The sequence below is a fragment of the Primulina eburnea genome, chromosome 17, assembly GCF_022965805.1.
Source record: "Primulina eburnea isolate SZY01 chromosome 17, ASM2296580v1, whole genome shotgun sequence".
NCBI classification, from domain to species: Eukaryota; Viridiplantae; Streptophyta; class Magnoliopsida; order Lamiales; family Gesneriaceae; genus Primulina; species Primulina eburnea.
The window spans coordinates 5,364,334-5,377,368 of record NC_133117.1 but is presented as its reverse complement, the minus strand read 5'-3'; the positions used below and the strand labels follow the sequence as shown (position 1 = coordinate 5,377,368).

Below are 13,035 nucleotides of genomic sequence, written 5' to 3'. Positions count from 1 at the left end.
GGACTTTTATTATGCATATATTTTTTCGTAATTGAGTTGTTGCTATATTATAATTTGTGTACGAATCTCCCTTCAGTTTTTTTTGAAAGTTCGTTCGAGTATAATTCCTTGTTCACGACATGTTTTCTTCAAGATTTGTCAAATTATATGTTCAAATTACTGTTATGATTTGATTGGATATGAGAAATGATTTCCGAACTATGACCCTTATACTGAGATGGAAACTGTTGTACGACCTGATCACTCTATAGAGGATTAACATATTGGACATGGCATCACTCTTTAAAGATAAGTATGCTATACGAGTATGATATGTGATGATATGTTATGATTATGAAATATGAATATTCGTTATTATTCAAGTTATGATATGCTATGTAAAATTTGAATTCAAGTATATGTATATGTTGCTACATGTCTCAAACGACCCTCACTTGCTGAGTATTTTCCAAAATATTCACCCCTTACTTTCCTCCCTCCCCCCAAATAAGAACGGAGAGCAAATGGAAGAAGAGGAGAAAGAGCAACTTTGGGGATGGTAGAAGATCTCGAGTTATCCTAGAAGTTTTAAAGCTCAATTTATGTTTATCGCTTCCACACTATTAAAACATTTTTATTCAGTTTATTTTGGTATGTAAGTTGTCAAAATGATTCTTTTGTTGATTATGAGAACTAAATTTGTTTTGATGTATATTGTACTACGAGGCTTGTTGTTTGACGATTATGTGATTGTTGACCAATTCGGTGTCGACTAACCTTGGTCTCGGGCCGTGACATTTAAGTGGTATCAGAGCCGCTAAGTTCATAACCCCGATAGGAATTTTTTTTCCTCGAATTAGTAATTTGATGATCTAGGCCCTCAAAATCGTGTTTTAGGAAAGATTCGTAGAACCTATAACTTTTCGTAGGAAATTCCAAATTCGGTTCTACCACTTGTTCTGAACTCCATGAAACATATGCTTTCAACCCATATGTTAATCTCGAAAATTTCTATTTTGGAAATTTTTCGGAAAAATCTCATTCAATCTGACAGTCCTCTTTACTTCACAAGTCTACTATTCGGTACCTTACATACTGATTATTTGTATCTTTGATTTGAGCATTTGCCTTTTTCTTTATTTCAGGAAATGGATCATACCCAGATCACAGCTCGCAAGAGTGTCACCACCCCCGTATCAAGAACCTTCAGGCATCCCTAGTTCAAGAGAGAGAAGTCAATGTGGAGTTGGTAGGGATTTGAATAACCTTCTAGCCACAACACACGACTTAGAGGAGCAGAGAGAGCACTTCCAAACAGAAATCCAGAGGTTCGTTCACTACTATGTTAAGGCAGAAAGGAGCTTGATGCGACCAAAGAACTCCTAGCAGCTGCTCAGACCGAGATAGCAGAGCTTAAGGCTAAAAGAGAACATATATGCTTTACGGCGGTACAACGTCATAATCAAGATGCAGCAACTATCCAGGAACTGCAAATGTCCGTGCATAACTTAACCCTACACCACGAACAACTCTTCAACGAGGTCCATTAGCTGGAGAAAGTCCTTATTAATGTGCAGCTCGAAATACAACCAATGGAAGGCCCAATGGAGGATGAGGCAGTGGGAGACGGCGAGATTGTAGATGCTTGAGTATTAGAGTCACTAGTTGTAATAAGGATTTGTAATCCAATTGCTTTCTTTTGCATTTTGAAGACTTTGATCTGTATTTTCTTCAATTGAATTCAATAAAAAGTTATTTGATTTATTCCTTGGATCATTTCGTAATTGAGCCAATACTATCGCACTATCCTTGTTGTTACAACAATCTTGGAATTGTCGTGCTTTTATAGGCAGTGGATCGGAACAATCGCAATAAACGCAATCGCGACCAAAACACCAACAGCGGGATTGGGAATGAGAATCCACCTCTACCATTGGGAAATAGGGAATAAAATAATTAAGTTTTTTTGGCCATTAAATGACTGGAATTCATGAATATAAAGACAATAGGGAATAGCTATCATGGAAACTAAGTGAAATCACTCTTCTAATTATTTTCTTTCACTGATAATTGCAGAAATTTGGTTCTTCGACTCCTATTTATTTTCATTTAATTCGTTTTAAGCATACCAAACATTTTATTAATTCTTCTAGATAAAATCGCGACTATTTTAATTACAAACACTGGTATACGTTTATTTATACACTTTTCGTGTGAACGATACCATACTCTCTTATATTAAAACTTGACAATCGTACACTTGCAAGCAGAAAATACGCAACAACTAGGTTTGTATAATTGAAGTCTACAGAGCACTTGTTGTTTCTATGATACTGTCAGACGAGAAAGTAATCTTGAAAAAATAGTTGAAATTATTTGTAAATTTTGTTGCAAATCATGGGTTTTGTGTTGGTTGTTGATGTAAACAATGTGTTCTTGCTTTGGTGATTTTTGGTTGAATAATGTGATTCGAAATAATGCTCTGATTAAGCACATTTTAAGTATTACTGTTGCAATGTACTATTTGTTCAAATGTAAGCAAAATTTGATACAAATTAGGTATCCAAAATCCATTATTATATGTGTAAATTATTATGTTTACAACTTAATAAAATATGATCTCCTTCAATTCAAGATTGGATGAACTGACGTCCAAAATATTTGAATTGATATTCACCTTATGATAAAAAATTTATTACAATGAGAGTTCACACAACACAAGTACAATGTCTCATTAAAAATTGTACATGTCTAACATTCATATGTGTAACATGTGTATTATGGTTTAATAAAGTACGATTTTGTGTGATTCTAGAATGATTGCAATTGAATCAAGTATGAAAATTTCTAATTAAAGTACAATGAGAGTGGACACAATTATGCGGCCCTAACTCAAATTAATGTTGGATCATCAAATATTCTATAGAGATATTTAGTGCAACTAATGCATAAATTAGGACATACTTGTATTAATGAGATACGATTGATTACAAGTTCATCGAGTACGAAAATGTGAAAACCGTATATCAGTATTGGAGGAGGAAAGTATGTGCATCATTCTCGGGGGAGTTTCAAGTGGCTATTAAGGAAAACCAAAATCACTCCCTCATCATGCAGCAAGATTCTCGGAGTCCACGTTCGAGGGAAGCGCAGCAATTAAGGAAGGAAGATTATGGAATGAGCATTTCAGCCGGGTGATACAGCCCTATTTATATGGTGTCCAACGAGAAGGGAGATCACACCATATAGAGCCTGCAATTTCCGAGCACCTCCTTGCCCTTTTCTCGAAAATTTTTCCAGCGACCAAAGCTTCATCCAAAATCTCGAGATTTCCGCGGCGGTTCGAACAAGCTGTTGTCCATTGCTCCGTTAGCATTTTTTGTCAACCTCAAAGCCATAATTCAGCTCCAAGTTCGAATCTTGGCCGCAGCGGGTCGAAGTCGAGATTCCACCACCCCGAAGCTTTCCAGTAAGCCAATCTTCGTCTCCGTCCATTTCATTTTTTTTTTTTTTATTTTGAAGCTTCCGTGGGAGCCTCTTGCAGCAGATTTACGAAGCCTCCTCTTTCATCCTTGAACTGTACAGTAACAAATTACTATCTCTGGACCATTAGCCATTCGAAGCCCAAATCCTCCCCACAAACTCATCAATTCTCGGTCACCTTCCTTGGAGTTTCACGTTTAAAGCCAAACAAAAATCTGTACGTGAGTCTTCTCCTTTACTCTATTTTGTTTCTAATATTATTAAATAAAATTGCACACTCATAATTATTTAAATGGCCCTTGATATTTATACTCTTAAAATAAATATGGATTATTTATTTGATTATTTTTAAAGTGGACTTTTGAATATATAAATTATTATATAAAGGATTTGGCTCACTTATTTTTCTTTAAGCGAGCAAAATATATTTCGAAATAAATTAAATGTAACTTTGAAAATTCGATCGTCATAATTTATCCGTTTTCATTGGGTATAAAATCCCCTTAATTATTCGTTGTTCGATATTAGTTATAATATTTGAAAGCATGTTGAATTATTTGAAATGCACTGTAATGATTTGATTTAGAAATGGTAAAGGAAATTCCGAACTTTGATATGCTTTGTTTAGGCCCTGATGCGGTGGGTTATAATAACCGTTCCTTTGGCCTCGCCCCTTAGAGGAGTAACATATAGGGGACTGATCAGTAAAACCATAGAAAATGAGATAATTTTCAGTGCTATAATCATATTTTGTTAGTATTTGATTCAACATGCTTAATATTGAAATTACGATAATTTAATTGTATGTATATCCTTAATATTTGTTATCCACGATCGGCCCCCATTTACTGAGTATTTCCCAAAATACTCACCCCTTACATTCCCACCCAGATAAGAACGAGGAACAAATCGAGGGTGAAGAACAAGAGTACTTTTGGGGATGGTGATGAAGCAAACCCAATTCGAGACCAGTCGAATTTATTCTGTCTTTTAATTTTATTATCATGTTTTCCGCTTCCGCATTTTTATTTCCATCGCATTGTAAAGACGATTATTTGTTATGAAAAAGATAGGTTATTTTGATTTACTACGAGGCTTGTTGTTTTACAATTATGTGATTGTGAGACAACGCCGGTGTCGACTAACCCCGGTCTCGGGGCGTGACATTTAAGTGGTATCAGAGCCTACCAGGTTCATAATCCGGATGGGAGATTGCCATAGGAAATTTGACGAAGTCAAATTTTGGCAAAAGCTTAATCATTTCCTAACCAACTTTGTCATCAATACCCTTATGATTCATTCTTTAAAATCCTTGGGAAATATTCCTTGTTTTGTATAATCAAAATATTCCTTGACCGCTTTTCCGATACTTGTTAAACATTTCCTCTCGTTATTTCAGGAAATGGCTCCATCAGCCCCTATGCCCAACCCTCGACCACGCACTCGAGCTCAAGCTGCTCTCCGCATGAAGGAGCTTGCCCTCAACTACCAGAGCCGTGTGATCAAGCGCCTTAGGGCCCAGCTAGCAGTACAAGTACAAGAATGTGAGGAGCTGACTTCGACCAAGGACGAATATAGTGAGCGACTGGGCAAGGCTATCCACCAGTGCGAGCTGTTGAGGGGCGATAACATTGCACTAAGAGAGGACATCGAGGCGAGCCAGTATCGGGAGGGAAGGCTTCGCAAGGACATAGAGCGCTATACCACTGAGCTGCAAGAGGAGAAACAAAAAGGTGTTGTGAACGAGCAGAGATTGAGGGAGTCTTGTGCAGCCATGGTCAACCTCTCAGACGTTAGCTCCCGCCTGATCAAGCAGGTAGATCCCCTTAGGAATCAGGTGCAGCACGGCCGCCAGCTTCTGAACCAAGTAGAGGCGGAGATAATGGGGTTGAAGAGCGAGATGGCCCATCTCATAGAGGAAAAGGACGAGCTCCAGCAACAAGTGGCGCAATTACTGGTGGATGAGGAAGAAGAACCAGAACCTGAAGAACTAGTGCCAGTGCCAGTGGAGGCGGTAGGAGATGGAGAGGTTTTAGGCTAGAGTGTGTTAGCCTATTGCTACTGTTAGAACTATTTCTTTTCCATTGTTTCTATTTTCCATTCCAGTAAATTTCCTTTCAGTTGTTTATTTCAGAAATCAATAAAAGCTGTTATTTGTTGACGTCAATTTAATTTCGCATAATTATGCAATGAATTCTATCAGTTCGTACAACAAATATCTTAGAAACTTGTACGTTTGTAGGAAATGGCCGGAAGACCTCCACGAAACAATCGCAACCCGCGGTACGCCAACAACCGCGACGACAATAATGGAAATCCGAATCCTGACGGAAATCCACCACCACCACCTCCCAGAGTGGGCCTGAGCCAAGCAGATTTGATGGCTATAGCCACCATAGTGGCAACAACTATCCAGGGCTTGGGAAACCCCAATGGTAACGGTAATCAGCAGCCTCAACCACCACCGGCACAGAATGGGATCAAGTATCATTATGAGTCCCTTCGTAAGAACCGTTGCCCAGTGTTCAAGGGGGACACCGACCCTGAAAGTAGCCAGAATTGGTTGAAAAGTGTGGAAACCCAGCTGCGACTATTAGAAATACCCGAGGCACTCAAAGTAGAGGTGATAATACCATTCCTTGAAGATAAAGCGAGCAAGTGGTGGGAAACAGTCTCACCTACCCTGACAGCCGCCGGAGCGATCACCTGGAAACAATTCAGAGATGTCTTTCTCAAACAGTATTTCCCAGCAGAAGTCAGGCTACAGAAATTGAGCGAGTTTGATAACTTCTTGCAAGCTCCAGACATGTCAGTGGTAGATTACACCTCCCGATTCAATGACCTTGGAACCTATGCCCCGACAATCATGGGAGATGAAGTTCTGAAGATGCACAGATACAAGAAGGGTTTGAGCAGCCGTATCCAGTCATCCTTAGCAGTTTACCAACCTACGAGCTTTGCTGACTTAATGGGAGCAGCAATAAGAGCCGAGACGGATATCAAGCGTCGGGAGAACGAGAACAAGAATAAGCGGCCTCTTACTGGACAGTCATCTCAGGGGAAACCACCATTCAAGAGACCAAATCAGTCCAGTGGGTCATTCAAAGGTGCTTCGTCCCACCCAACTTACCAAGAACCAAAGATGTGTCCCAAATGTAATAGCCGTCATTCTGGAGAATGCCACAGACATACTGGATCATGCTTCAATTGTGGGAAACTAGGGCATCGAATTGCAAATTGTCCCGAGCCATTAGAGAGAGGGACCAAGCCAAATGTTGATGCTAACCCCAACAAGCCAAAGGAGAATAAGCCCAACGCTCGTGTGTTTGCAATAACTCAAGAAGAAGCAGATGATGCAAACGATGTCGTGGCAGGTACCATTTCTATCAATGAAATGCCAGCTTATGTGTTGTTTGACAGTGGTGCTACTCATTCTTTTATATCTAAAAGGTTCACTAAGAAACTAGGGCTTACACTGGAAATGCTAGTTGAACCCTTTAGAGTAGCAACTCCTACTAGTAAGACAATCGAAACACATAGAATGCACCGAAAGTGTAAAATCTGTATCAACGGGAACATATTCCAAGCAGAATTGATACAACTGAACATGGTGGAGTTCGACGTCATTCTAGGAATGGATTGGTTATCCAAGAATAATGCATTAGTAGATTGCCGAAAGAAGAATGTCACACTTCAAGCTCCAAACCAAGAAGAGGTCATATACCATGGCAAAGTCAAGAAACAGAAATCCCTCCTATCAGCTACTCAGACTTGGAGAGCCATGAAAAGCGGAGAAGAAATTTACTTAGCAATGATAAGTGAAGTAAATGAAGAAGCTATGCCTGCATTAGAAAATATTCCAGTAGTTCAAGACTTTCCAGATGTTTTTCCTGAAGAACTCCCTGGAGAAATTCCGGACCGAGAAATAGAATTTGAAATTAATTTGATGCCCGACGCTGCACCAATATCAAAAGCACCCTACCGGATGGCTCCAGCAGAATTGAAGGAATTGAAAGATCAACTCCAAGAGCTGTTGGATAAGAAACAGATCCGACCAAGTGTATCTCCTTGGGGAGCTCCTGTTCTATTTGTGAAGAAAAAAGATGGAAGCATGAGATTGTGTATTGATTACAGAGAACTGAATAAAATCACATTAAAAAATAAGTACCCACTTCCTAGAATAGACGATTTATTTGATCAACTCAAAGGGGCTACGGTCTTTTCCAAGCTCGACCTAAGGACAGGTTATCACCAACTGAAGGTCAAGGCAGACGATATTCCGAAGACGGCTTTCAGAACAAGATATGGACATTACGAGTTTATGGTAATGCCGTTTGGGTTAACAAATGCTCCAGCAGCATTTATGGATCTCATGAACAGAGTATTCAAACCATTTCTTGACAAGTTTGTGGTGGTGTTTATTGACGATATTCTCATATTTTCACCAAGTGAAGAAGACCACAAAGAACATCTCCGTCTAACTCTTCAGACACTGAGAGAGAAAGAACTATTTAAAATCGTATGACAATACAAGAAAGGAGTAGAAAGAAAATTGTACTCGACTATTTATTTTTCTTGTAAAAATCGAAAACATGTATGCATAAATTCGAGATTTTAAAGTTTAAAAAAAATAGCCCACTTACAGTATATTTGATGCTAAAAACGTGGGTGATTGACTTAGAAAATGGGTCGCTCCTTGATCCTCACTTCGGCGGCACCTCGGCGCGATTCTCCTTGGACGATTTTGAGAGGATTTTGGCTGGGGAGAGGATGCTGAATTTCGAGAGCCTCAGCAAGGGTTTTCGAATTTGATTGTGTGTGAAAATGAGTGGGAGTGGTGGAGTATTTATAGGTGGGGAATGGTGGGTCTAAACATGGCATTAAGATCTCACATTTTTGCACTCAATATTCTCACGATTTTCTTGCCCAAGACTTCATTCCATGGTGAGTTTATTTACTACCAATTTGAGAGATTCATTCCTTTGCCCCTAGCCCTAGATTATTTTCGAAAATATATGCTAGCTAAGTCAAGGATTTTGTGCACAATTTGATGATTTGTCTCCACTTTTCCTTGAAATTTCCATGCATCCATGTATCACAATCTAGGCATATATATTCTTAGGAGGATCTCGAAAATTTGGTTACCATAGCATGCATTAATTCTTTAGATATTGTAGGATACTTCAATCTTGTAAATCCATCATCCCCAATTTCGAAATTTGCATGCCTTGGTATACCTCTTATTGACATGGTAATTGAGATTCTCAATAATAAGATTTCTAATACAAGGATTTCCCTTATTTTCTCAATTATCTCAAGGGTCTAATATCTTAATTTCCTTACACATGATTAAATAAAATAAGAAGTTGAAAAATTTCGGTCCTCACATCCCTCCCTCCTTATGAGAAGTTTCGTCTTCGAAACTTGAGTTGGCTTGGTCTCCAAACAGATAAGGATATTCCTTTCGCATCTTTTCTTCAACTTCCCAAGTTGCTTCGCGCTCAGTATGGTTGGACCACTGCACTTTGACGTAGGGAATGATACGCCGTCTAAGGACTTGTTCCGTGGTGTCCACGATTCTGATAGGAATTTCTTCGTATTTTAGTTTTTCTCCCGAGTTTCCTTCGGTCAGGAGTGGTTCTACTTCCAAAACGTGACTTGGGTCTGGAATGTACTTCCTTAGTTGGGACACGTGGAACACGCTGTGGATTCTTGACATGCTTGATGGCAGCGCCAGTCTGCATGCTAGCGTGCCTACTTTTTCCAAGATTTCAAAGGGTCCAACATATCGGGGGTTCAATTTCCCGGCCTTGCTGAATCGGACAACTCCTCTCATAGGCGATACTTTCACATAAGCTTTCTCGCCCACGCTGAACTCTACAGGTCTTCTTTTCAGATCTGCCCAACTCTTCTGTCGGTCTTGAGCTGCCTTGAGCTTTTCTCGGACAATTTTAACCTTATCCACTGTCATCTGTACTAGCTCGGGTCCCACTATGGCTTTCTCTCCCACTTCATCCCAATAAAGTGGTGACCGACATTTCCTTCCGTAAAGAGCTTCATATGGAGCCATTCCGATGCTGCTATGATAGCTGTTGTTGTAAGCAAACTCAATTAGGGGTAAATGAGTGCTCCAGTTGCTACTGAATTCCAGAGCGCATGCTCTCAACATATCTTCTAAGGTCTGTATGGTCCTCTCGGTTTTCCCATCGGTTTGCGGATGATAGGCCGTACTTAGGGTCACTTTCGTTCCCATGGCCTCTTGAAAGCTCTTCCAAAAACGCGAGACGAATCTCGGATCTCTATCAGATAAGATGCTTACTGGCACTCCATGCAGTCTCACAATATTATCCATGTATAGTGAAGCCAACTTGTCCAGATTGTAATTCATGCGAACGGGTAGGAGGTGTGCAGTCTTCGTGAGTCTGTCTACTATCACCCATATACCGTCGTGGCTTTGCCTAGACTTTGGCAATCCTACCACGAAGTCCATCGAAATATGTTCCCATTTCCATTCGGGAATCTCCAGAGGTTGCACTAATCCTCCAGGTCGCTGGTGTTCTGCTCGTGCGGTTTCAACTGTCTTGACGCATAGGCGATCACTCTTCCTTCTTGCATGAGTACGCACCCTAGGCCGTCCTTAGAGGCGTCACTTTAAATAGTGAAATCTTTATTCTCTGCTGGCAAGATTAGCACTGGTGTGGATGCGAGTTTCTCTTTCAGGGTCTGGAAACTTTCCTCACAATCCTCACCCCAGGTGAATTTAGAATTTTTCTGTGTGAGCTTCGTCAGTGGCACGACTATCGAGGAGAACCCTTCGACGAATTTCTGGTAATACCCTGCCAATCCCAGGAAGCTTCTGATATCGGTGGCGTTCTTCGGTCTCGGCCACTCTGTAATCGCCTCTACTTTCCTTGGATCCACTGACACTCCTGCTCTCGAGATCACGTGTCCTAGAAATGACACACTTCTCAGCCAGAATTCACACTTGCTAAATTTAGCATAGAGCTTATTCTCTCTTAAGATTTGCAGAGCAAGGTGAAGGTGCTCTTCGTGGCTCGCCTCGTCAGGAGAATAGACGAGAATATCATCGATGAATACCACTATGAACTGATCCAGAAATGGCTTGAACACTCTGTTCATAAGGTCCATGAATGCTGTCGGTGCGTTGGTTAGACCAAAGGGCATCACTGTGAATTCATAGTGCCCGTATCTGGTTCGAAAGGCTGTCTTGGGAATGTCTTCAGCTCTGACCTTCAATTGGTGATATCCTGTCCTGAGATCCAGTTTAGAAAAGACGGCGGCTCCTTTAAGCTGATCGAACAGATCGTCTATCCGAGGTAGAGGGTACCTGTTCTTGATTGTGATCTTGTTCAATTCCCTGTAGTCGATGCATAATCTCATACTTTCGTCTTTCTTCTTTACGAAGAGTACTGGAGCTCCCCATGGGGACACACTTGGTCGAATCTGCCTTTTATCTAGCAATTCCTGGAGTTGTTCCTTTAACTCCTTGAGTTCGGCCGGTGCCATTCTGTACGGTGCCTTAGAGATTGGTGCCGCACCGGGAACCAGGTTGATTTCGAACTCCAATTCGCGGTCCGGGACCGTCCCTGAGAGTTATTCTGGGAAAACATCTGGGAAATCTCTCACTACCGGGATGTCCTCCAGTTTCAGTTTGACTTCTTCTTTTGCCTCACTGACCATTGCTAGGTAGATGTCTTCTCCGGATTTCATGGCCTTCCAGGCTTGAGCTGCGGAAAGTAGGAACTTCCGTTCCTTGGATTTACCATGAAACACAACTTCCTTCTGCTCTGTGGTTAGGAATTTAACTCTCTTCCCTTTACAATCTACTATTGCACTGTTTCTTGCCAACCAATCCATTCCTAAGATTACGTCGAAATCGACCATGATCAAGTGTATCAAGTCGGCGCTAAAAGTCTAATCACTAATACTGATTCTACAGTCTCTGAAAATCTCGTCAGTTTCGACGGCTCTACTAGTAGGTGTGGCTATTGGGAGGGGTTCAGTTAGTTTATCAGGCTTATCTCCTAACTTTTTAGCAAACCTCTTAGACATAAAGGAATGTGTAGCACCGCAGTCAAATAATGCATAGGCAGGTACTGATTGAATTAGAATGGTACCTGACACTACTTCAGTTGCGTCGTCAGCCTCTTCCTGTCATGGCAAAGATCCTAGCATTGGGTTTGTCCTCCTTTGGTTAACTAGGGCCTGCTCCAGTATTTGGCCCAGTTCCTCTGTTTGGCCCTGCTGGTCGGTTGGCAGCGGTAGGACATTCTGCAATTCGGTGTCCCGCTTTCCCACATCCAAAGCATACACCGCTGGCCCTTCGGCATTCCCCGGAGTGCTTGAAGCCACATGTTGAGCATGGCTTGAGTCCTTGATAGTTAGTGGCAGGGGATTGCCCGGAGGGAGGTCCACCTGACTGATTGGGCCTCTTGAACACTGGTCTCCCTTGAGAAGGCTGGCTGTTAAGGGGTCGCTTGTTCCTGTTTTCCCCTTCTCTTCGACGAATATCAGCCTCGGCTCGGATAGCCGCACCCATCAAATCTGAAAAGTTGGCAGGTTGGTAGACCGCTAGAGCTGATTGGATCCTGCTGTTCAATCCTTTCTTAAAGCGGTGCAATTTCAGAACTTCGTCTGCCATGATTGCTGGAGCATAAGATCCGAGAGCATTGAACTGAGAGGTGTATTCCACCACTGACATGTCTGGAGTCTGAATGAAATTTTCAAATTCACTTAGCTTCTGCAGTCTGACTTCTGCTGGGTAGTATTGTTTCAGAAATGTTTCTTGGAACATTCGCCATGTGATTGGTCTGGCAGCGGTCATAGCTGGCGAGACTGCTTCCCACCATTTAGCTGCCTTGTCTTCCAAGAAGGGCACTATCACGTCCACTTTCAGTGCATCCGGGACTTCCAACAGTCTCAACTGAGTTTCCACGATTTTTAGCCAACTCTGGCTAACTTCGGGGTCGGCAGCGCCACTGAAAGTTGGGCACCTGTTCTTTCGCAGTGACTCGTAGTGAAACTTGACCCCATGCTGTGGTGGAGGTGGGGGCTGTTGATTAGCATTGGGGTTCACTAACCCCTGAAGTGTCGTTGCCACGATCGTGGCTATAGCCATCAAATCTGCTTGATTAAGGCTGAACTGAGGTAGAGGTGCGTTGCCTTCTTCGTTAGTTTGTTGTTGTTGTTAGCATAGCGGGGGTTGCGGTTCTGTCTTGGTGGTCTACCGGCCATTTCCTACAAGTTAAACGCTTCTAAGAATTCGTTGAATATATCGACAAGATTTAATAGATAAGTTATGCTGGAACAACTGAGTAAATAAATAAACATAACTTGAATATAGATGCATGACTGAGATAAATAATAATCATATTTTATTAATTTTCGAATTTAAAGAAACAACTGAATGAACAAAGGTACTGAATGAAAGTAAGTCATGTTGACTGAAAATAAAATAGCAACAATGGAAGGATAAACTCCTAGTAATAAGGAAAGGTAACTAAGGAACTCTAATCGTCTATCTCTCCATCTCCTATGGCAGCTATAGGCTCA

The 13,035-nt window shown here is 41.3% G+C and overlaps 2 protein-coding genes across 2 annotated transcripts; one reads left to right on the top strand and one right to left on the bottom strand.

The window, feature by feature from the left end:
* The first annotated feature begins 5,707 nt into the window (after window positions 1–5,707).
* Window positions 5,708–8,274, top strand: LOC140818760 (uncharacterized). Its single transcript, XM_073178812.1, has 2 exons — window positions 5,708–7,520; window positions 8,144–8,274. The coding sequence occupies exons 1-2, from the start codon at window positions 5,708–5,710 to the stop codon at window positions 8,272–8,274; spliced, it is 1,944 nt and encodes a 647-aa protein (XP_073034913.1).
* Window positions 8,275–11,677: 3,403 nt separating this feature from the next.
* On the bottom strand, window positions 11,678–12,601 carry LOC140818759 (uncharacterized). The gene has a single exon (XM_073178810.1). It carries the CDS (start codon window positions 12,599–12,601, stop codon window positions 11,678–11,680), a length of 924 nt encoding a protein of 307 aa, XP_073034911.1.
* Window positions 12,602–13,035: the final 434 nt, after the last annotated feature.

Bases quoted from the DNA above. Each gene is read 5' to 3' on its own strand.
- LOC140818759 (XM_073178810.1), bottom strand. From the start codon at position 12,601: ATGGCTATAGCCACGATCGTGGCAACGACACTTCAGGGGTTAGTGAAC.
- LOC140818760 (XM_073178812.1), top strand. From the start codon at position 5,708: ATGGCCGGAAGACCTCCACGAAACAATCGCAACCCGCGGTACGCCAAC. The intron at 7,521-8,143 runs GTGTATCTCCTT...TGATTGACTTAG, and splicing joins TAAGAAACAGATCCGACCAA to AAAATGGGTCGCTCCTTGAT.